The 24,917-nt window shown below is 43.1% G+C and overlaps 1 protein-coding gene across 3 annotated transcripts in view; it reads left to right on the top strand.

Moving 5' to 3' along the window:
- Nucleotides 1-12,581: 12,581 nt before the first annotated feature.
- Nucleotides 12,582-24,917, top strand: part of PAMR1 (peptidase domain containing associated with muscle regeneration 1) — a 48,324-nt gene continuing 35,988 nt past the window's right edge. For 2 of the 3 annotated variants that reach the window (XM_067558104.1, XM_067558102.1), the window contains exons 1-4: nt 12,582-12,726; nt 13,510-13,638; nt 20,653-20,767; nt 24,119-24,336. In XM_067558104.1, the coding sequence (XP_067414205.1) occupies nt 12,597-12,726; nt 13,510-13,638; nt 20,653-20,767; nt 24,119-24,336 (592 nt within the window). In that variant the 5' untranslated portion in view covers nt 12,582-12,596. The remainder of the gene's footprint in view (nt 12,727-13,509; nt 13,639-20,652; nt 20,768-24,118; nt 24,337-24,917) is intronic. The other variant, XM_067558103.1, reaches the window with a different exon arrangement.

The raw sequence follows: 24,917 nt of genomic DNA, 5'->3' as shown, positions 1-24,917 counted from the left end.
TCTGCCAATATTTCAAAGGGGAAACCTTGTTAAAGCTGAGGGATCTTTTTATAGTAAATTCTTATTCCACTGTCTGCTGAACCAGCATACACAGTTCCCTGTTGATAAGGTTAGCAATGAACATTTCGATATCAGCACACGTTTTACTATGATAATTCCTAAGAATGTGCATTGTTTACACTTTAATGTAGCTCTAGCTAGTTATAAACATTAGGTCCTAACGTCAGCTCTTCCTGCTGCTCTGTGAGGAGTGTTACTCCTTAGAAACCAGCAGAGGACTCAGAGGTCAGATGCCTCTAAATCACTCACATTTCAGTTGTGAGAGACCAGTGATATTGGAATTCCCAGTAAGGTACACATCTCTTTACAAAATAATGATGGTAAATGGGAAGTGTCAAGTAAACACAACAGTGACCCAGACAATGCAGCTTTCAATAGCTATAAATAACACAGTATTCATGATAATGACTCAGCATCCTCCCCCATCTGGGTGGGGAGAGGGGACACAAATAGAGTGGTTTCCCTGTGTGGCAGCTTTATTCTCCTCTTCCAGGTCCTGTTGTAGGTAGGCCCTGGGTGGAGAATGGGCATTTTCTATGCAGGTCATGTGCTTCCAAAATGCTAACAATGGGCTCCCTCCAAAATGTTCTGCCTCAGTGATACCAGTGAACGTTTCCTGCATAGAATACTCTCCCTCCTATCCCACAAAGCCCATTCATTCTTTCCATTGCTTTCCCTCCCAAATGCACCAGCCCTTTGTCTCTAACTCTCAGCCCACAACCTATCATGCTTCACTCTCCCCTCTGCCCGACTCAGGCTCCTCTAAGTGGCTATCCTACCTGGCAGCTGTGTCTTACCCCAGGAGCAGTGGCGGGTAGATCCTCCATCCTGCAACCTCTGCTGGCAGCAAAAGAATAATCCTACAGTCTCTGGCTATGGGGTGGTTGTTCTAATGGGGAGTAAATCTTCTCCGGTGTTGGGCTGGGTGGTCAGTGGTGAAGGAGTGCTTTTTGGAACTGAAGGTGGGCAGGTCCCTCCTGACTGCTGAAGGCCTCAGAGGTGAGAGGAGCAAGTCTTTCCCAGGCTGCTAATGGAGTTGGAAGGGGATTTTTTTTTGAGTGGTGATTGGAGGAATGGGACTCCAGGTCCTCCCCCTCCCCCACCACTAGCTCTGCAGATTCTGAGAAGGTAGACAACAGCCGGGCAAGAGGTGGGCTACAGTGGTTGTACGATTCCTTTTCAGTACAGCAGCACCGTTGCCCTATGTCCTCTCCTGGCTCCTCCTTTTGCACTGTTGTGGCTGGTGGGGAGGAGTGCAGGGACTATGTGGTACTTCCCCACATATGCCTAGATGCACAGGTGGGGGACGGAAGAATGGAGCTACCCATGCAGCAGGGTCACTCAGAAAAAATGGAACATTTTAAAGAGCAGGACAGCCTTAGCATTTTGGGGCAGCCTCAGAAACGACGTGTTGCCACCTCCTTACAGAAGTAACCAATATCTATTCATGATTATCACACCCTGACGCACGGTGCTTGCCTCGGAATTTGGGGGCAGGAGTGGGGAGAAATTAGGGAGTTGATTTTTGGAATAAACCGGAAGCGCAGCTGATTTGTATTTCCTAAAAAGTGTGTGTGTATGTTGGAGTCCCCCAGCCTCCTGCTGCAGAAGTGGATCCCAAATGCATTCAAGCTACATCTAGATGCATTCGGGCTTAGCGACTGGGTTACATCTGTTTACATTTTTTAGGCTCTTCACAAGGACAAAAGGCTAGAGTCTTTCATTCGCAATGAAAACTGGGATTATCTTTTATAGGACCCAAAGGCCAGCCCAGGTAGCAATGGCCTTGCAGGATCCCCTGCCAGCCTTTTAGTGCTCTGGACGTTGTCCATCCACCAAACCCAGGAGGACCCCCACCTTAGCACTCTCAGTGTCAGTATTAGTGGGGTTGCTGTCGGCTCTGTGAGGTGGAACCCCAACATTCTCTCCAAGGGGATGAAGAAGGAGTTTCCAGGGGCAGCGGCCACTAGGGGAGGTCTTGCCATATGGATCTATTGGCGCTATATATAGCTACTTTGAGGAGGATGGTGTCAGGGGCCATAGAAGCAATGCAGAGGCTCTAGCTTAGGGAGAGAACCCCCATGTCCATTGTGTAGAACGGGGTAAAGCTCACATCCCTGTGGGAACGATTCAGAGGAAAGTCTGGGATGGGAGCTTCATGGATTTTCCTGGTATCTGTGTGTGTAATTCCCATGCAAGGAATATTATTTGTAAGCAATACTGCCGAGGTGGTCAGGATGACAGACACCAATTCATAATAAAAACTAGAGACAAGCTCAGTACAAAACCCTTTCTCCAAACACCCACAGATACTGGGGCTATTTGAAGATGAATCTGAACTCTGGAGCTCATCCTTCTCTGTAGAATGGAAAGGACCAAGGCCCTCCACACTTTGGGAAAGTTCAGCTCAGTATCCTAATAAGGATCTGAACTTTGTGGGCTAGGCTATCTGTGCTGGTAGGCTCTGCCTCCAGCCCAAGAAGGAACCAGTATCCTGCCCAAGTCCATTCTCAGGCCCTTGCCTCACAGCACAGTTCACTGATCAAACCCAAAAACTCAGGAGTTGTAACACCAAACAAAGCAATTCCCCTGCCCAGGGTTAGTCTGTAGTGCCCAGAGGCCTTTCATCTTGTCTCTCAGCTGTGGAAGGATGCCACACCTTTCCCTTAAATCCCTTGTTAGCTCATGGGAGGCAGGTAGCCCATAGCCCTTGCCTGGCTGTTTTACCCGGTCACAGGCCTATCGCAAACAAACACATGATAGTAAACTGACGACAGCAAGATGATAATGCCATCCCATACAAAACTACACAGAAGAAGCTGAGAGGAAGCAAGAGTTGGGTCAGACTGGCCCGGAGTGCTTTAGATGCTGAAAACATCCTGCTCATTTCAGGTTTATGGCCTGTATTTTGGCCTGAGTGGTCAAAAGCCCACCCTGAGGAGGTGGGGGTTTGAGGTTTCCAGGGCGAGGGGAGGATGTGCATTGAAGAGGAGATGGGTCAGGATCTGAACTGGGATGAAGGTATGTTTGCTGCGGCCCGTACTTGTAGCATAACATTCTGGCCAGTGACCCGAAGGGGAAGAGATCATTTGGATGGGCTCAGGATAAGGAAATGAAGAAGGGAGAAGGTTCCCGATATGGGGCAATGGTGCGTGTGATAAAAATTGCCTTTGGGGGAGAAAAGGTACTGTTGAAATATGGGGCACAAGGAACGGAGAGCTACTGCAGGGGCAAATATCAGCCCCCTAATGCCTGTCATGGCTGTCTATAAATTAGAGTCCCCAACAGGGCAGTAGAAAGACCTGCCAGGATGAGGTGGCCTATAGAACACTGCAGTATTCATCATACAAGGGGGAATTGTAGGGCTGGTGGTGCCATGCTGGGATTAGAACTGGTACAACATTGGCTTTCTTGTGTAGGAATACTGTGCTGGAAGTTCTGCTGACCACTCATGTGGTGTTACATCAGCAGTGAAGACTGAGCACCAGAAAACCCTAGTGGTATTCTTGTTATGTGCTGTTCCTACCATTATACCACCCAGATGGCCAGTTTCCAGCCTCACCACATAGGAAGCTACTCTTATACTTTTTCAAAAAGCAATCACTATTGCCAGACATTTACTTGGCCTTGTTTTTAATTACATGGAGGCATTTTCAGAGTTGCTTTTTATGATGGGCCAGGCAAGGCAATTCATGTAGAGATACAAACTTCAAAAACATATTGAAATTCCTGTTTATGACTGGACAAAGACCTGAAAAGTCATTTGTTCCCCCACTAACAATCTTTCTTTTCCTTTCTACAGAGGAAAAGCTGATGGGAAGTTTGTTTAAAAAAACAAACAGTACTTAAATGGAAAGTATTTCTGTAGGTTGTTTAGTCTACTTCAAATATACCTTTGCATCTGGAACTAGAAATAGCCTCAGGGTTTAAAAAATGATATAGTTTAATAACACTTACAGTGCTTTTTGTCTCTACAAATATTCACTAATTAAGGGGACAATGTTAATCAGGAATCTAAGCAATGTCAATAAATAAATAAAAAATAAAAAATAAAAGCAGTGTCAGTGTCAGCCTTTGCCCCCTGAATTTACCTGCCAATTTTTGTGCTTTATATACAAGCACTTCCCCTTTGTTTTCTTCCCCTTCCTTATCACTGTGTGAAATCTCACACAAATAGCAGGGAAAACATACTAACTAATTGACTATGCAGTGGAAACAATGACTCTGACTCCTCACAAAGTTGCTGTCCAACGCACAAAGTAAATAAACTGAATAGAACAGGGAAATATTTTTCCCTCTCCTCCTTCAGCCTTACGTTGTTTGCAAGAATCGTAACAAACATTTCATGGAGAAGTGTGAGTTTTAAGATGACATTATGGCCTTCATCCTCACAACATCTGTGGGAAGATGGGTATTATATGCATTATTTGTACAATGAGGAAACTGAGGCAAAAAGAGGCTAAAACAAAGGCCTTCATATTCTTCAGTGATTTGTGATTTTGTTCAACTTGAGATACGTTGAAGGGGCCTGAGTTTCTGAGCACCACTACTCCAGCTGCAATCCACCAGAGCTGCTGGTATGCAGCACCTTTAAAATCAGGTCCCCAGGTGTCTCAAATGGGGAGCCCAGAATCGAAGGCATCCAAAATTAGTGATCACTGACTATGCTGACATTCCATTCAGAAGTGTGACTGCAATACACGTAGACATACCCAATCAAGCTTTGATCTAGCATATTGAATAACAATAACAGTGAAGCTACAGCAGCATGGGCAAGGCACTGGAGTACGTACCCAGGGTCCCAGAACAGTTTCTATAGTGATTTACCCAAAATCAATAAGAATTGGTATTAGGGCTGAGGTTAGAATGCTGTAGCTCCTGACTCCCAGGCTTGTGTTCAGACCGCTAGACAATGACTGAAATCCTGGGCCTGTTACAGTCAGTGGAAGAGGTTTTTTTATTCACTTCAGTGGAGCCAGAACTCTCTCTCGTTTACAGCTGACAAATTATACAGCCGCTGTGTGCTCGGAGCTCTCATAGACTTTATTGTCAGTTCAGTCCACAGTGCCTACAGGACGGGGCCCAGAGACTGATTGCACATTATCAAAACTTTAGTACAATGGCACTAAAAAAAAAAAAAAAAAAGCAAAGCCAAAACCAATGAGCACAGACCTAAAAGGGAAAGAAAATGAATCATCACTTGTTGGGTTTCATCTCTGTCAGTGCTATTATTTTTAATGAGAAAAACTCATTTCAAAGCTATTATACCAGGGAACATTGCCTAATATGAAAAACTTTTCAGAATTGCTCCTTGAAATTCTGACACTAACTTTCTTTATACAGGAGAACGATTGTTAATGATTATCATAGAGTAAGAAGAAAATAAAATTAAAAGCGTCATATTCCTGTCTCACATGAATTGGTTAAATGAGCATCCAAAGGGCATGTAAAGGAAATATATTTGTTCAAGCTTACTCTTAATTATAAAACACTTTTATTTTTCACAGCACAATGGTCAGAATTATGGACATGGTCACTTAAGGGAAAACTGTCAAGTAATTTAGACCTCCAGATTAAGTGCAATCCATTATTAAAATAGAAATATCTTGTGATTCTTTTTAACATTAATGAACAATTTTTTTAAATGGATTTCCATAGTCTTATGGAGTGTTTGCAGCATAATATCGCAACAGTGCACGAATAAAACTGAATGTAAGCAAAAATGATCTTGACCAGTCTTTGATCATTGGCAAAAATAAAGGCGGGTCAAAAAGTTGCAGCATAAAAAAAAAAAGTCAAAAGAAGTTATTTCTGTGGAAGCATTAATAATTAATTCTTAATTATTAAGACTGGTAGTGCCCAAACTGTGATTAGTAACATGTGTTTTAGTTTTTTTAAAACATGGGATTAGGTTTTTATAAATTAACTATTTTATCTTGACAACTTTGCCTTATGTCCAGCATATTTGAGGATGTATCTACCTGAAAAGCTGACATCAAGGTATTTGCAGGAGTATTTCTTTTTATTATTATTATTTTAACAATTTAAACCTGGATCCACAAATATATTTTGTCTCCTAACCTCCACTGATTTATAGGATCTAGACATTAACTGTTATCTAGCAAATTTCACCCCTAGATCTCAAATCATAGACAAGGAGGGTAAGTATTATTATCCACATTTTACAGGTGTGGAAATTGAGGCACAAGAGAGCATAAGTAGCTTGTAGGATTTGAAATCTTAGTAATTCAAGCAATAATAACAATGTCTTTATATTCTCTTCCTTTCTCTTGGGGACCATCTGGCTGTTGGATCCAGCAGTGTTAGAAAATTTGCTCTCTTTTTGTGGGTTTTGAACTGCATTAATGCATCTCATTAATGGTTTTTTATTTTGTTTTTCTTGTATAAAGAGTATGGGAAGTAGGGCACTGTCCCCTTTTCTCTCTAATTGCTGGGAGAAAAGTGTGAATGTGTATTTGAAAACCAGGATTAAATGAACTAAATTACATAGAAATGAAAACCTATATATCTCATTCCTAATCCCCCTGAGTCATCCAATCCCTGACAAACCATGGCTAGTATGGAGCCATTTACCTATAAGGGAAAGTCTCAGTATCCCAGTTTTCCATTCTCTTTTTTCATCCAGTCCATGATAACCTGGATTTGGGTGCAGCCAGTAATTTAAAGGTGAAGGGTAACATTTAAAAAAATGCTTATGGCTAGGTCTTTCCTACAGTCTTCCATTGGCATGGCTATATCAGTCAGAGGTGTGCTGGAAATATCCCCTGACGTAGATGCAATTATACCTCCAAATGAATAGTTTATTTTGTTCGGAGGGGGATGTGTGTGTGTGTCAAATAAGCTATGCGAGCAAAATCACAGCTTTGCTGGCATAAGATGCAGCCAACCTAAGAGCGTTTTGCAGATATAGTGTAGTGCTATTACCGAAAAAACACACTCTTATATAGGAATAAGAGTGTCCACGTGAGGAGTTGTATTGGTATAACTAGATTGGTTTAAATTCTTACATTAGCTTATACCCATATCACTTTCCACGTAGACAAGCCCTTGGACCCTTAGGAGCCTAAATCCCATTGATTTTCAATGCCTAAGTCACTTAGTCACTTTTGAAAAGTCTATGTGGAAGGTTTTGTATTTCACTCCCCATGCCCTAGACGCATCCCCCTACAACCTGAAACTGAGTTATCTAGTCTTGTTGCCCCTGACCTATGACCAGGTTGGAACCAGTGATCCAGAGGAGAAATGCTGACGCTTTTTGGCCCACTCAAGTTGTCACTGAAGTCAGAGAGAGTGGAATCAGGTCCCGTATTCCAGTCCCCATGAGCTACACACTCTCCCAGCTCTAGTACTGAATAGAGCTGGTGATTTAGAGTGCCTCTCTCCATCCACCTCTCCTTTATTTGGGTAAGTCCGCATTGTCTGTGCACACCCCTTTTAGCTTATTTTTAAAAAAATTTAAAGAAATACCATGGAACTCTTCGGGGTGGAGGGGGGGGGGGCAGGGGGAGAGGAGGGAGAGTGTAAAGAGAGGCTGCATGCCTGCTCTTCAGAAGGGTGCAGTGAAAGCTAAACTTTGGGGTGCTCGTGTTTCCATTTAACTGCAAAGAAGAGTTCTGTCAACCCCTCTGACGTGAACCTTCCCGAGTAGTAATAAAAGAATTTTGCGTGGGACTTTATCATCTCATTCTCTGAGGTTCTGCAGTTTGGGATAGGATTGCATTTGAGGTTTGGCAAGGAGGCAGATGGTGAGTCATGCATATGCCCCGACCATCCCGGTGATGGGAAAAACAGACACTCTTCTGTCCTGGCGATGGGATTAATAAATTACAAACTGTTTGAATTCCTCTGCCACACGCCATTCTGGGCAGCACAAGCATGTCACTCAGCTGGAGGGGGCAGCTGCCTTTTTGGAAAGGTGAAGATGAAATAAGTCTATTTGCAACAAGTAAGGAAAGAATTCTAGGCAGGAAAGAAAGAGAAATGATGTCGGAGGCTGACGGCCAGGGGGCATTCCTCAGGACTTGACTTGCTTTGGATTCCTTTTGCAGAGGGCATTGGGGGTGCTAATGAAAGGCCCTGGAGATTAAAAGTCTGTGGTTAGCCACGGAGCTGCTACCGTGTAAAGAGTGGCAGCGTATCTGTACTGCCTCACTCAGATTCATTCCTGTGCCAGCCCTGTGAGTGATATATGGTATCTAGGTGGGAATATGAGCATCATTTTTACGGAGGCAAAGAGAGAGGTTAAGAACAAAGGCCTTCATTTTCCACAGTGACCGTCCTAGGGTCAGTGCAGTGCCGGTGACTCTCCTATTTAGCAATTCAGCTCCCAGGACAAGCTAAACTGAACTCCACCCTGCAATAGCCTTGGCAGGTACGTCTACAGTGTAAGCAGGAGCGAGCCCCCCAGTCCGTTTAGTCAGACTTGTGTTAGTGGGGCTCGCGTTGGTGCGCTAAAAATAGCTGTGTGGCTGCTGTGGCACCAGTGGAAGTTTGGGCTAACCGCCCAAGGGGTGAGGCCATCAAGTGAGTCTTTGGGGTCTCTGATGAGACTGCTCACAAAGGGGTCATTAGTACCCATTGGGCTGTGGATGCCGGACTGGATCCATCCATTCCTGCTGGGTTCTGAACAACCATCAGATGGTAGTGGCCTTATGAACCACCATGGCCCCTGACATTACAGATGCAATTATGTGCTTCCTAATAATGGCGAGTGCAAATAAAAAGCATGCATAGGTCTAAGTACCTTATCAAACCTGCAAATTCGGTGGCTAGATCTGGAAATGTACCCACAATATCAGAGGTTAGGTTGAAGATCTCTTAAAAATCAGGTCCCAGCTCTACTACCAAATAGGACTGGACTCGAACCAATGGCTGAGAGGTGAAAAGTTCTACACTACGCTGACATGCTCCTGAGTCATTACTCCCACCAACCCTCCAACACCTTTTCCGCTGCCATTTGCACGCCTTAATAACATCGCTAGTTCTTGCTCACGTTTTCCATGACCTGGCACTGGTTTCTTATGTGCTGTTTGTGCCTGGCTCTAATGACCTTTTCTTCCATCATTAAAACTTTTTAAATGAGCCAATTGTTTATTGCTTGTTCTAACCCTTGTTTTCATGTTTCAGAAAAATATTTTGCATTGGTTGTCAGGCAACCCAGCCTCTTTTAGAGTCACTTCAAGTCTCTGCCTGGACATGTTTCACACTCTCCGGAAATACAGCTGCTGCCTACACGTCAGACTTGCTTCTTTCAAGGATGCTTCTATTAGCAAAGTCAAGCCACTCACTGCCCCACAAATATTTTAGCCATGATTCAGAATGGTCCAGTTTCTAATTTATTGCATTTAATTCCACCAATAAATCTCACCTTCCCTCTTCCATCCTCTCCCCTCAATTATTAAAGTAATGGTCAAGGTGAGGGGAGGAGCAAAGTGTGTCCCAAAAAGGGATGAAATGACATACTCTTCCCCAAAAGCAAGAGGATAGCAGTGGGGAGCAATTATGCCTCTCTGAGTCACACTTCCTTCCTGGAACTCCTTCTGGGGCAAAGTATCCAAGTGCTGTTCTAAATGCTCCATCTAGCCTTCATCAAGACAAAAATGTTCTTTAATATACTTTAATTGCTCTTTTTATGTCAAAGTGTCCAAGCAAAATATCCCTTTCGCCTTTTATTACACAGGGTGAGGAGACATCTGTGTAAAGCAAGCTGGATTCCAGAGTTATTAAAGACACACTGTCAAGTCTTTATGCAGATTAAAAAAAAAAAACTCATGTGAAACCTAAGAACAATAGATTCCATTATTTAAAAAAAAAGAAAAAAAAATCCAGAGGAAATGGTTTAAAAAAATGCCACACACACAAATTTCCCTTCCATGTGCAAACTTTGCAGCACTGTGTTAGCGCATCAGAACCTGAAAGTGAATTAAATTGACTATAAATCAGTGAAAAGCTCATTTTGTTGTCTCAGCAAAGTGCAAGAAGCGAACAAACGTTAGACGCAGCGAAAAGGAAATCCGATTTTTACAATTATTTGAGGGCCAAGTCTGCTAGCTCTTACCTATGCTACACTTTACTCTGCAAATAGGCCCATTGATTTCAACATGTGTAAAAGGGGAAGAATCTGGCCTGTTGGCGTGGTCCAAGTGTATCAATATAACTAAAGGTGTGATCTGATATCAGTTTAGTTAAAAACACTACCAATTTTGTATGTGGATACTCATTGATTTAAACCTGGCTTTTATCAGTTGCATTGGTAAATTTATCAGCACAATCTAAACTGATTTATCACCAAGTACTGGAAATCATAAGGAAATGAGATTTCCAGCTTGATTTTGGAAAACAAAAAGGTTTGGATAAAATCTGTTAAAACTTCCAAATTTCACGGTTTTGGCCATCTGCTGCCTCCAAACTTTTTGGAGTTCAGCTTTCACTAGGAATGAGCTGCTTTCTAAGGCAGCTAATTACATTGCTATTTTTAAATGATGGATGGCAAGAGGTGTTGAATTGAAATGTCAAAAGTTGGGCAGTTTTCCTCATGAGGAAGGTCTTGGGTTAGGGTGAACAGTGGTGAGTGGGACAGCTGAAATCAGTTTATAGCTTTGTAATCAATTTGCTTAGGAATCTGCATACAATACAGTTCACAGACAAACAGCCCATAAGAAGGAGGTATAGATATATGTTAAGTGGACCCAATATGGTCCGGTTGCTAGTCTGCTGTTCAGGAAGTTAGAAGACTTGAGTTTAATTCTTGCTCTGGGACCATGGGCAAAGTCATTTCACCTCCCTGTGCTTCAATTGCCCACTCGTAAAATGGGGGTAATGATACCCATCTTTGTAAAGCTCTTCGAGATCTATAGATGAAATGTGCTATATAAGAGTTAAGTATTATTATGATTTAATGCAAGAATATACTATTGGACTAGAAAATTACCAAACAAATTTACAATCTCACCAAATGCCGGAAGTTGCTTTTTTGAGGTAGATGGGAAAGAGGTGGGCTACAATCAGGCTTAGAATGCAAACTGAGTTTCAACTTTAACTATGAAGTCTGAAATATGATGCAATTGCCAGTTGTTTGTGTGTCAGGCAAAAAGAAAGGGCTATAGAATTATACTAGGGATGAATTTAGACTACAGTGCTTTCACTCTCCAGCTAAATACAACAAGTAAGTAGCTGTAGGTGGTCCCTTTTTGCTGGGCTAACTAACTATCATTAAGAAGAAAGGCAAGCTTCTGAGAATCAGGCTTCATGGGGCCATGGAGAACTGAGTGAGGCAGAGCTACCACTGAACTAGTTAATTCTGATCTGATAATTAAATTATGAGACATGGTGGATCAAAAAGGAACTGTGTGAAAAGGAAGCTAGGTACAGCTGGGTGGGAGTTCTGCTCCTTAATAGCAATGTCTGAGTTGTTGCAATAACAAAGCAACTCTATCACTCAAAATATAAAACAAAAGGGAAAGACTATTCTGTGGCCAAAAAAGAAAAAAAGAGGGTCTCATTATGTTTCTTTCACATCTCATCTCTCCAGTCTGCTCTCTCACTTCTTATCATCAGGCTGCATGAAAACAGCCATCAGGTCTGTCAACTGGTTAAGAGACACGCTGACAGCATCATGAGCTCATTAGATTTCAATTTGTGGAGTTTAGACAGCATGCGGGTGGAAGGGAGAAGGGATCTGTAGAGTTACTGTATTAATCTGTAGTTGCTAGCCCAGGTATTTCAAGCTGTGGTTTCTTAAAAGGGCACTGTCAGGATAGATTAAATTTCAAAATGTAAAAGAGGGGAGGTAATTAAAAATGTTAAAATCCTTATCTGATTAGAAATGTTTTCATGAAATGACACTTCAAACAAACAAACAAACATGCATCAATGGAAATACTTGTTTTCTCCTGCAAGGAAAGTAGCATTGTGCTACTGAAGTGAAAGTAGGAAATAAACTTGATTAGAAGCCAGAAGTTAAAATGACATCTCCATTTGGACTCCCCATTCTCCAAGCAAAATAATACAAAAAATGGCAGGAATATTAAACACTCCAGCAGCTATTTTAAATTCTTTTGGGATAAATCATCTACATTGTAGCTGAGGTAGTAAACAAGGCGTGGGATTTAAAAAAAAGAGTTTTAAAGTGAAAGTGGCCCTTCAAATTGTTTCCTCCCCCACCCCTGTCTGAATGCAGAAGCAGGGAAGTCTGACAGAGAAAGGAACGAACATATCCCCTTAATTCTGGGCTGGTTGCCTCTTTGGTTGGCAATGCAAATCTGCCCATTTGTGCTTTAGCCACCCAAACTCAGTTTATGTTTTGGCAGGATCAGACACGTTACGGATGTGGGCTGGCATTTGCCATGTTGCAGGCCTGGGACAACCTCACGCCATATATGATCTGACTATTAACTGAATAACAATCAGTGAATTGGGTAATTCTCTGCATTTTATGCATTATTTCACCCCCACCTTACTCGTTTTCAGAATACATGGTGATCAATGAAAACTGCCCTGGAGCTGAATGGAATATCATGTGCCGGGAGTGCTGTGAATATGACCAGATACAGTGTGTCTGTCCAGGCGGGAAAGAAAAAGTGGGCTACACCATTCCCTGCTGCAGGAATGAGGAAAATGAGTGTGACTCCTGTTTAATCCATCCAGGTGTGTTGGTTTGTAACACTGTCCCTTGTGTCCCTTGTGAAGTCATGCAGGGATTTGTGGTGAAGGGTCAGCAAGTGCAGCAGGTCACTGTGCATGGAACCAAACAAGGGCCCGCAGCCCATTTTGGCTGCCTGACTTCCGGGATTACTTTTGGTCTCATCAGGAATCCATCTGTGCCAGTGTGAGCGAATGCATTCAGCAGATGGCCTCAGGTAGCCCCACTGCTGGTAACAAAACTTCACACTAGGAGCTGAGAGTTCCCAGGGTTCTCTGTGCAAGCCTGGACGTTCTCCACAAGGTAAAGTCATAGCTAGCTTCACACAGGTCATTTCTGGACTGGGATTTTATGTCCTCAGCCTCCAGAGTTGTTTGTATATTGCCTTATTAAATGAGAGAGGAAAGAGGCTGGGGAGTTCAGATTCTTCAGAAGGAAACAGAAAAGCAAAGTGAAAAATAGGAAGAGGGAGAACCAGCTTAGAACAAGTTAGATTTACTTACAACCAATTGACATCCAAACTCACACTTCCCTAAAGGGTTGGGGGATGGGATGTAGACATACAGGTCAGCTACAAAGATCAGATCCAGATTCCAGCACTTGAACTAGCCAAAGCGGAGGATGGATCAGATCCAGGACAGGAGACCAGTTAGCCCCATGAAGATCACAAGCTTCTTTTGCATTGTGAAACGCAAACAAAGAGATTCTTCCCCCTCTCCCACCTTTCTCCCCCCACGCCCAATTACCAGCTGTTTAGATGGCATTCAACAAAGTGGCTCTGCTTTCAGGCTGCACCATTTTTGAGAACTGCAAGTCCTGCCGCAACGGCTCCTGGGGTGGAACGCTAGATGACTTCTACATCAAAGGGATCTACTGTGCGGACTGCAGAGCAGGCTGGTATGGAGGGGACTGCATGAGTAAGTGCTCTCAGTGACATATCCTATAACTGGGCAGGGTGGCACTGGAGATATAGTGGAGGGGGTGACTTAATCAGAACATAGGAATTGCCATGCTATATCAAACCAGTGGTCCAGCATCCTGATTCTGATAATGGCCAGCACTTGATGCTTCAGAGGCGGTGTATGCAATCATGCAGTGAGTAGCTATGTAATAAAATGCAGTGCTCAAGAGGGATAGCTACCGGCTAGGCCTCATCAGTTCGAGGTGGGCTTTGGCCCTGGAGCATGAGTGTTTATAAGCCTTCCAAACTCCTGATTTAGTTCTTCAATCGCTAACTATTGTAACTCTGGATGTTCTAGTTATATCCACATTATTTCTTTGGATGTAAACAAAAATAAAAGGGGCACGTAACCAAACCTTACAGAGGCTCTTGAGGAAGCACAAAGATTTACAGGAACAATATTATTAAATAGCAACTTATCCCCACAGCCAGCAAAACTCAGGCCCCAACAAAGCACAAACCCCTCCCTTCCACAGCAGACCACGTAAATGCACAGTCTTGTAACCTACTCTGAAGGTCAAAAGACTGGGGCTATTTCAGGTCTTGTTCCAGAGTATATAAAATGATGGACTTTTTTCTTGAGTCCTGATAAGCTCTTGGCCTCAATGTTATCTTCTGGTAGGGAGTTCCAAAGGCTAATGGTGTAAAACAAGTATTTCCTTTTCTCAGTTTTAAATCTGCTCCTTTCCTCTGAGGCTGATAAACTGAGTTTCTCGCAGTTTGCAGCGTGGGTGCTTTCTGATGACACTTTAAAGACCAGTCTGTTCTGTGGTGACACTTAAGATCCCATCACATTTTCCATAAGAGAATAGATAGGAAAGGACCACTGGGTCCATCAAGTCTTATCCTGTACTGGCAGACAGAGGAATGGCTACACTTTGAGCTGGGGGTGTTATTCCCAGCTCGAGGAGACATACCCATGCTAGCTCTGATCAAGCCATTGTGCTAAAAATAAAGTGTAGCCATTGTGGCTCAAGTGGCAGGAGGGGATAGCCATCCTGAGTAGGGGATGGGTTCCTTAGACTAAAATTTGGCTGGTCAAGGCAGACATACACTGCCACCCAATCCACCAGCCTTACCATACCATATGACAATGCAGGCCCATAAGAATGTAAGCAGTTTTATAGCCTCCTGAATAGTGACCCCAGTTTACAAAGAGCTACGTCATCTCTGTAGATAAATCTGATCTAGCATGTAGCCTGAAGCAGGAAGCAGGTTTCAGAATGTAAGAAACAAACATCAGGGTGCACTATAACAGTCGTCTCAGCCGTGGAGATACTGGTCTAGAACTGAGCAGGACATTAACATAGTATGGGTGGCAAGCATTGCCTAAACAGCAGAATGGATATAATTGTTAAACTGTTAGTATAGCCATCAGCCTGGGGAACTTCTCCATTCAAAGTCCCTATGGTCTTGTGAAGAATGTCTCAATGCTGGTGATATGGACAATCTGTTAGTGAAGAATTGCTAACTGTACAACAACAACACAGCAAATACCTGTATGCCAATTCCTCATTCTCCTCTGCTAATACTTCCATCGCCAGCAGCTTCCAGCACATCTCACATTGTTTGAGACCTTCAGTGTGGGCCTCTGGAAGTGTGGTCATAACAATCTGTTCTTGTGTGTTTCTTCTCAGTGGATTTGCTATAGCTTACATGTCCAGATGTGATGGCCAAATGAAGTCAATGTGATTTTGGGTTATGTATATGCAGGAGCAGGGTGGCAGTAGTTCCTCTCATTAAGGCCCTGGTATGTTCACATCTGGAATATTACATTCATTCTGGGCACCTCACTAGCAGAAGGATATCAATCAACTGAGGCAATTCAAAGAAGAGCAACAAAAATAATCTGCTAATAATGGCCTGTCTGCCCCATGCCGTGTCTAAACGCTGGAGTGCACTTCTCTAGTGAGCACACTCCTTTTCCCAGCACCATGCCTGGCTGTTTATTCATGTTCTGCACATTTACATGGCTTAGCCTTGAACGAGGATCATCACTGTGGGGAATAGCCTTGCTAAGTGAGCCAAAAAAGAGGGGCCTTTGTGGCTGAACTGGCAGGAGCTGCCAGGTTTTCTCAGCTGAAATTCACTACTCACATCTCAATTTTCCTTTCAGCTGGGAGAGCCGGCCCTCTGTTTGTAAGACACCTCTTACTTTTTTTCCATATGACCTTAATTTTATTCTATTATTGAACAATTAAAATGCACAGGTAGCTGGTGTGTCTAAACTGTATGCTGTACTAAAAAAATACACACCTCAAACATGATGCTTTAGAATTTGCATCCTGGCAAGAAAAGACCCTGTAGTTACTTAAAACCAGAACAATTTCTGTTGGTCAGTGGACAAAAGCATTGTCTTCAAAAAGCAATGCAGCCTACATTATGAGAGTGTGGTCCTTTGTCTCCCTCTAGTGGTGGTCCAAATATGAAGTTTGTGAGTCTGCTTCTGCTTCTCTTAGTTGAACTGGTAAGTTTCTTGCTTTTAGATCAAAAGGCACCATGGTCAAATCTTACTGATGGCCTGAGCAGAATCAGGTCCTGAATCACTGTCTGAAAAATATTGAGAGGGGATTGCTATGTGAAAAGAAAAACTTTCTTGTAGTTGGCAAAAAATAATAATAATAAAAAATTCTAACGCTACATTTGTCCTTTTTGGGGAGGGAGAATGTCCATCTCTTCAGTTTGCAGTCTGTAATTTCCCATGAGAGTTGAGCAAATAATCACTTATAGAATCATTTACTTGTTTAATGGACTTTCTCCTCTTTTTCTGGTGCCAGAATGGCTGAGAGCTGATCTCAAATTAGTCATTATTTTGATATTTTTTGCAAATTGCCTTGCTGTTTGACACGTAGGTTTGGAAATCTGAGCTTTGTTAGGTAGTTGTGATTGGTCATGTAAGTCACATAGAGACTTCCCGACTAGATAAGTGTAACTCTTGTAATCAGGTTTCAGGTGCAAATTGAACACACGGTATGCACAAACCTTTGTGTGAGTTATCGCTATGTCTGCTTTTAAATACTTGGGAAGTGCTCAGATACTATACAGAGGCCGTATAACTGACTAGCCAGACGACGTTTAACTATCTGACTGTTCAGAGACACTAATAAAGAGAAGGGAATAAGCACAACCAAAGCAGACTCAGCGTTGTCCTGCTGAGTCTGCAGCCATCTTGACACTACAGCTTTGAGAGGCATGAAGTGCCCCATTCATCTCAATGAGCTGTTGACTGGCTAAACATACCAGATACTGCAGTGGTGGGTGTCAATACACAAGCCCCAGATAAGCAGAAATGGCAACAGTTGGAACGGTTTCACTGCTGATCACGTTAGCAGAAATGTTCAGCTGAAGTGCCCATCTCACCGGTCTAAATTACCTTCCATGCCTGCCCAGGTACCACCAGCCAACTGTCTCCAATGCAGCTCTGCCCAGGCCAGTTCTGCAATGCAGATCAGCATTGTGAATACAAACATCTGGAGCACATTACGCCTGACAATGGGGGTGGCACTAGCAAATCAAATTCAGTAGCAAAATAAATAACATAGGGGAGACTGTGCTGAGTGTATTATTCCTTTTCATATTTAATGCAGTAAAAACCCTCCATCTTTAAATGGCAGCTACCACAGCATTTCCCATCTGCAACTCTGTCACACGGTCTAGAGTTCTTCACTATGGAGTAGAGGCCCATTTGGCTTCAGGGTACTTGTGTGTGTATGTGAACACATGTGGACAAGAGAGATTAAAGGGAGAGAGAGCTACCTTTGCCCTTTTCTGTGGTGTAAAATACATTGCAGTACCTTAATCCACTCACCAGATGGTGCCCTGAAGCTCTGAAATGGCTCCTTTTGATGTCTAAAGACAAGCGACATTGCAATGGGTTATGAGCTGAATGAGGCAAACTAATTTTTCTCTTTCCAATGTCATAGTTTGCTGGGAAGTCACAATATTAAGTAAGAATAAGACAAATGAGGACAAAATGCGCTGCAAATGGTGCATAAGAGTACACTGCTGCACTTCAGCCTCTGGGGTCTGCATTTAACCCCAGGCTGTTTTGATGAGGATTTAGAAAGTCTTTATCCGGTGAAAATAAAGGACAGTGACATGAATTTCTCTCTGAACCTTGACCCTTAAATAGTCTTGAGAAGGCAAGTGTGCACACACACACACATACACACACCTACTCCCATTACAGTAAAAATGATGGCTGATCGTCCCAGCTTTTACATCAAAAGTTGGATTGCTATATATATAGGGCTAAATTAAACCCAACCCTGTGCAGTGTGCCAAAGTGGGGAGAGAACATTTTTGGGTCACTCTTTATCTAGACTTAATGGTGAGATCAAAAAATGAAGGCCACTGACTCTACCATTACAGTCCCACATGAGCCACCCAGGTTCTGTCTCCCTTTCTCCCTCCATCTCCTAGCCAATCTCTGAATGCCGGTGGGTGTCACATTGCTATCATTGTTGCTTTGTCTCCTCTTTGGGCTCCTGATGAAACTCCACACTGATTCTGGGGACCCAAACAATCGGTGTTGAACTATGACCAGATGTCCCCTCCAGCAGTATGAACTCTCAGAATAGGATAGAACTCAAAGTTCTCTTGCATAGTTTTTTTCTTTCAGTTCCAGGCCTTAGAGAAGAATGTTTATGTGCCCCTGAAAGCAGCTTTTTTTTACAAACAGGAAAAGGAACCCTGATGCTGACACTTTTCCAAAGTGGATTATTTTTTTCTGAAAAAAGCCGGATTTGCCGGCAGTAGTGTTTGGGGTACAAATTATTTTTGAGAACTTTCCAGGTCTCCCACAGCTTTAGAAGGGGAAGAAAAAAGATCCCATTTGATCAGAAGGTGATGGAGATTTTGTTTGCCTGCTGTTTGTCTTGGGGAGTCAGCGCAATTTTTGCTAGGTGAGCTGGAGAAACCAGGGTGAAGATCTGATATGATCTCGGGTGTGCTTCACGCAGAGAAGCAATCTGAGAATATTCTTTTGGAGGAAGTCTCTGAATGGCTCCTCTTTAGCCTTCAGACCACCTGCTTTGTTGGCCTAACCTACTTCCTTGGCATGGATGTTCAGAAGTTCAGACTGTACTGTTCCAAACAGAAAAGTGCATTTAGTATGCCTCGCACACACGCATTCTTTTGCACCAGTTCTTTTGCTTCCCTTTGTTAAAGGCAGGAGTGCAAAGGAAGCTCAAAAACCCCTTGTTACAAAAGGGAAGCTTTCTTTGAGGTGATCCAAGAACCTTGTCAAGCCATCTGAAGATTTCCCGCTGCTTTGTCTCAAGTTGTTTTTGAGGCAGGAGCCAGTAACAATGCAAGGTCCCTCTCTTTGCTGTGCAAAGGCACATTATCATGTGCACTGTGGCAGATTCTGGCATCCCAGCTACATCCTAATGGTGCTACGGGAGCACAGTAATTAATTTTCGCCTTTTCCATGAGAAACCAACCAAGCGCCAGTGTAGGTTGAAACACTTGTGATGATCTCCCCTGAGCTGGATTGTTGTTTCATTAGGTTCCACTTCATTGGGGGTAACTGAGGGTAAACCGACAAAGGGTGTTTTATTGGACAGACAATTCTTAACAGGAAATAGGAGTAACTGACCCTCAATTTTCCCATGCTCTCACCATAGTTCAGACATATAAGGCCTGATTTTCAGAGGCTGACTTCAATGGAAGCTATGGCTGCTCAGTACTTGTGAAAATCAGATCACTTCCACACTCTCTTGTCCTCCAAAGAGAAGAGTGGCTTACAGCAAATGCCACTTACAGTTACAGTCCTGTCAGTCAAGAAGGGAGTGCACTGAACAGCTCAGATTCTCTGTTTGGGAATGGATCAAGCTTATTGATTCTCAGACAAGGAGCAGTGAATGGGGAAAGGAGGACTTAGTGAATGGACTAAGGAGGCTGAAAAGCTTCTGGGAATTATATTGACCCCTCCACCACAGCTTAACTATCGTCTATTGGCCTCTTCCAACAGTTATTGCTCTATTATTACACAGGTCTGCAGCCTACCCATAATCCCCCAGTGCAGACATGTTATTACCCACATCCCTAGAACAGTAGATGCAGTCAGAATCATCCAGCAGTGCATTATCAGAATGAAAATCCTCAGAAGCTATAGGACTCCATCAGGAATGGTGTAGCCAAGAAATGAGACATCAAGAGATGTGATCTATGTGGTACGTGATGCTATAACTCTGCACCTTCACTTAAGTAAGGTTTATAAAGTCCTTTGAGATCCTTGACAAGCATTCCCTCATTGAGGTCGATATTATTATTCCCATTCTACAACTGGGGTAACTGAGACATGGTGCAGTTAAGTGACATGCTCAGGGTGTTTGGTGGCAGAGCTGAAAATAGAACGCAGGATTCCTGACTCCCAGTCCTCTGCTTTAAAAGTGTTCCTGTAATTCTAGGCTGCGGGGAAGAGGAGCAGATCAATTATGGATTATTGGAATTTAGGTCCAGGATTGGGAAGGGCTCCAGTGGAGATCTAGAGGCAGCAGTCCTTCTCAAAACTTTCCCATAACCAACAGCAGTGCTGGCTTCACTCTGACTAGCTGCTGAGTGGGAGACTCTGCGAAGGTTCAAGTTCACCCTCTTAGCCACATCCACATGTTGGCATGTGAAAAACGGGGATGAAGGGGAGGAGTCTTTCTGAGGAGGGGTGGGAAGGAGCTGGAATTTTGAGTGCCCCACATCTGGAGGTAGGGCTTGGGGAGGTCACATACTGGTGAGTCCAGACCTTAGCTATCATTAATCTGGTGCTGATGGGGAGAGGTGATACTGTATAAGCTTAAAGGAAGGGAGCTGACTTTCTAGATAATGCTGAAATGATATTGTAGCAGCTTTTAGTCATTCAAGAAGTTGCCTCAGACCTTAGTTTGTCAAGCTCATCTATTCTGGCCCCTTCTCCCTTAGCTGCTGCCTGAAGGTCTCTAATGGAGTTGCTGTCTTTACTTTTCCTCCTCAGGATGTGGGCAGGTTCTTCGGGCTTCCAAGGGTCAGATTTTGCTGGAGAGCTACCCACTGAATGCACATTGTGAATGGACCATTCATGTTAAACCTGGATTTATCATTGAATTAAGGTAGGTGGGAAGTGAATTTTGGCAAACTCTGTTTTCTATATGAAACAAGGTGGCACATGTTACAGAGGGGAATCATATTTTGATCTCAACGTGGGTCAGACTCTGGTGGCTTTGTGGCAAAGAAAGTGCTGACCCCATCTGAGGAAGAGACTTCATATTTGGCACCTGACCTAGCAGGAGATCTGGGAATTCTGGACTACTGGCCACATTCTGCCTTCAGTTCCTGCTTAGAACACCAGGTGATATCAGCGAGAGTTTCTGGTGACATCCAGGGCAATATATATATCCTTAGGTGCCATTATGCCCTGAGCATCGAATGGTCCATCAGGGATGCACCAGTGTAGAATGGATTCACTGAAGACAAAACTCTCCTAATCTGATTTCTATTTCGTGCATCTGACGAAGTGGGTTGCAGCCCATGAAAGCTTATGCCTGCAGAAATTTGTTAGTCTTTAAAGTGCTACAGGACTCTCGCTTTTTTTTAATGTTTGTATTGTTAGATGCTCAGCCAATCTATACGTAACTAGCCCTTTTAATTTTCCCTGATGGATCAGTCTCCTCAGCCCATCGTGAGGGTTTCTTTTCCAGTGCTGGTATAATTCATCTTGTTTTTGCATGCGTATAGCAGAGAGTTCACACATTCAGCAGGAAGTTTTGGGAGGGGATCAGATTCAGCCCACACAAGTGACTACAATAAGAACATGAGTTAAAGGCTTCACATCAATATTTAATCAGCTTTGGAGACCAGACAAAGGAGCTATGTAGGTACACAAACATATTTCTAACTATACATTTAAAGATAGCTTTAATATTGAATAAGAGGAAGGAAAATCACTCAAAGAGAAAAGAAACTTGGGGGTTCCTCTGATGTTAGCGCCAGGCTCTTTATCATGCTCACTATTGTGTGGTTATAGGCAATAATAGTTACAAACACTCTAAGAGTGGTGCAACCTCCTGAGAGCAAGTGCAGGATTCTGTAGCTACCTGCAGGGGTGGCAAGATATAGCAGTGCCTATAATGTGGTACAGGGAGTTTGCTGTTCAGAATAACACACAGGGAGACTACCGAGGCTGCTTTGTGTTACTGTTAATGGGGATCAGACACATTTCCTTTGCTTTTACAAATGCATTGTTGGATTGGGCTGTAGCTCTGTCTGTGCAAAAGCAATAAGATTATAAATGATATTGGTCTACATTTATGTACAAGGGTATTTCATTCCTAAGGAGGCCAAATTGCTTCACGAATGGTGGGCTTGACCCTGCTTTCAGTCATATCAGTGGGGGCAGGATTGGGTCCTATATACTTCAGCACCAGTGGAATGCAGCCATCTCTGGGGTGGGAGATGGCAGCTAACTGGCACAGACCAGCAATGTACAAGAGAGGAAGGAGAAGAAATTGTAACGAAGGATATTAGTGCAAACCTCTACACTTGCCAAGAGTGCAATGGGATCTTTAGGCAGAGTAGACAGGGCATTTGTTTTTAAGGTGTCGTCTGCAAGAGCATTGTAAAGTGTGCTGCATGGGAAGCCCGCTGGGAATTAAACTTGCAGCTGTAGACCACTTTGCCTGCTTTCCTTACCAGAAAGTATAGTCTAGCTGAGAGTATGGGCCAATCAGCAAGTGCTGATCAGCTGTGTCAGCTGATGTCCAGCACCTGTCTGCTGGGTTGCTGTCTGGGGTAGGGTCAGCTGCTCCCTGTCTGCCTGGGTTTAAAAGGGCAGTTCACCATGTTGGTTTTATAAACTCCTCATCTTACAGGGTAGAAAAAGTGAAGCTGTTCAAAATACAAATAAATCATCTACTGACTTGAGCTGTGCCACAGTGTCCTAGGAGATTTGGCTGAACCGGCCTGCTTTGATAAATGGGGTCCAGGTTGCTGTAGTAGTTTGTTTTCTGTGTCTGTTTTCTAGCCTCATTTTTCTTTAATTTGTGATTTATCACGCTACCTCAGCCCACGTCACATCAGGGGATGAGATACAGCACGATAGGTAACACGCAACTCACACTCGTTTTCTTTAATGCTCCAACGGAGAGAAATCTTTGACTTGTTCTTCTTCTTTGGAGAGACGCTCTCCCCACAGAGGCATAGTCTCAGTGCACTCACTAACATCGTAACAGTACTTTGCACACCCCTTTCTGTCTGAGAATCTCCAAGCATTTCAGGAACGTCAGTGAATTCAGTGTTATACCATCCAGGACACTTAACCCCAGTTTTACAGGTGAGGAAATTGCCTGAAACTGTGATTTAGCCAACACTAGACCTTAGGATTTCAAAAGTGTTCTGCTGCGTGGTTAGTGGCACGCTGCTCCCTCAGCCACAGGGCTTTGAATCCTTCCTAGATAGCAGAGTGGAACACAGCACCGCAGGCAATTGCTTATTCTCTCAAGGGGTTTTTTTGTTAGCTCTCTCTGTCTGTTTTTCATTCATATTCAGGTTGAATATTTTGGCTCTGTGCTCTGCTAGCAGCAGCAGTATATTATGCTGTTAACTTGTGAGAACCTTCCTCCATGGCTGATGCAAGAGGATAATTAGTGTTTACCATGAAGGCCTCCAGATAGTCCCTAGTGCTTTCTCCTTTCTGCCTTAACCTCTGACCCTTCTCCCGAACCACAACTGGTATAAGTGCTGGCTATTGACAATCAGTTCCTGTTTTGTATTCTGATCTGAAATGAATTGTGTTTTCTTTTTGTTCCCATTCTGTCTCTTTTTATCTTATTTCTAAGGGAACCATCACCATAGTGTCTACAGGCGGAACACAATTTAAGTAGCAACAATAATGTCCAAAATGGAGTTTAGCCCCCTGCCCCTCTAGTATATCCAGCTGTTGTCCTCTTCTTTAGACGGATGCTTGGAAAAACTAACATAAGAGTCCACTTCTAGTTGCTTTCAGAGAGCTTTTATCCTCAGAGCTTAATGCTGCTACTTTCAACGCTTAGGGCTTTCCTGAGTGAAAAATAGACCATTTTTCCATATGGCCAAGGACGTGGGGATGCTATCTTTAGAATTTAACCCTCGGGGACAAAAAATGTTAACATAATAATGTGTCACAATACTTTCATATAAACTCCATCACCTTGTGATGCATACTTCATCACAACACTACAGAACTGACCCTTGGAGTGACATGATGAAACTGAGCTGGATTTGAAGGTTGTTGAGAACATTTGAGAGTCTTGTGGGCTAGTTTCCCAGGACCGTGAAGTGAAAATCAAGATGAATGGAGCAGGGTCTTAGGAAGGCAGGAACTTGCTGACTAAAGGAACCAGGGGAAGCAGACTCTGAACTGTATTAGAAATACAATCCAGCCAGGTGAGAATGTGAAGTCTGATTTTGATGTCTTTCTGCCCAAGGTTTTCCATGTTGAGCCTGGAGTTTGACTACATGTGCCAGTATGATTATGTAGAGGTCCGTGATGGGGACAATATAGATAGCAGGATAATTAAGCGTTTCTGCGGCAATGGCAGGCCACCTCCAATCCGAAGCACTGGGACCTCACTCCATGTTCTCTTCCAGTCCGATGGATCCAAGAACTTCGATGGGTTTCATGCTGTATTTGAAGAAATCACAGGTAAAGGAATCCAAAAAGCACACTGCATTTTTTCTCATTAATTCAGTCTCACTAATCTTTCTCCCTGTTCTGCTTCATTAAAAATGTTCATGCTGTGTTGCCAACAGCAGCTTATACAGGTAGGTGCTGTGAAAGTACAAAGTCACCATATGGTTTGCGAAAATGAAGTTCTTCTGAAGTAGACCCCAGTCCCATTATTTATGCTAAGACCTAAATGATTGCAACTGTTTAGAGCTGCAGTTTCATGGGGTTGTGATGTTTCTTTTTGCACCACAGAACTGGGGATGAGTGATGAAATGGAATTTTTGTGCCCAGCTTCTTGTAGTCATGGAGTTGCTTGAAGCAGTAAAGTAAGCAGAGTACACAGTTTAAAATGGTGGAAACCAGATGCATTGCCCATGTGAAAGTGCTCTGATAGTCCAATAAATTATTTCTTCTGCTTCACATTTCAGATCAGTAGGGCTCTTTTTTTTTTTTTTAATTGTTTGTACAGGGCAGATACAGAAGGTTCTTCCCTTATAAAAAGCAAACAAAAACATTTTTCTTTCTCCTTCAGTGAATAATATGAGGCGCAAAATGTT

Source organism: Emydura macquarii, unplaced genomic scaffold (genome assembly GCF_026122565.2).
Source record: "Emydura macquarii macquarii isolate MOO-44397 ecotype Brisbane River unplaced genomic scaffold, CSIRO-AGI_Emac_v2 contig_1876, whole genome shotgun sequence".
Classification (NCBI taxonomy): domain Eukaryota; kingdom Metazoa; phylum Chordata; order Testudines; family Chelidae; genus Emydura; species Emydura macquarii.
Note: the sequence above shows the minus strand (reverse complement) of the source record. Positions and strands in the feature narration are given on the sequence as shown.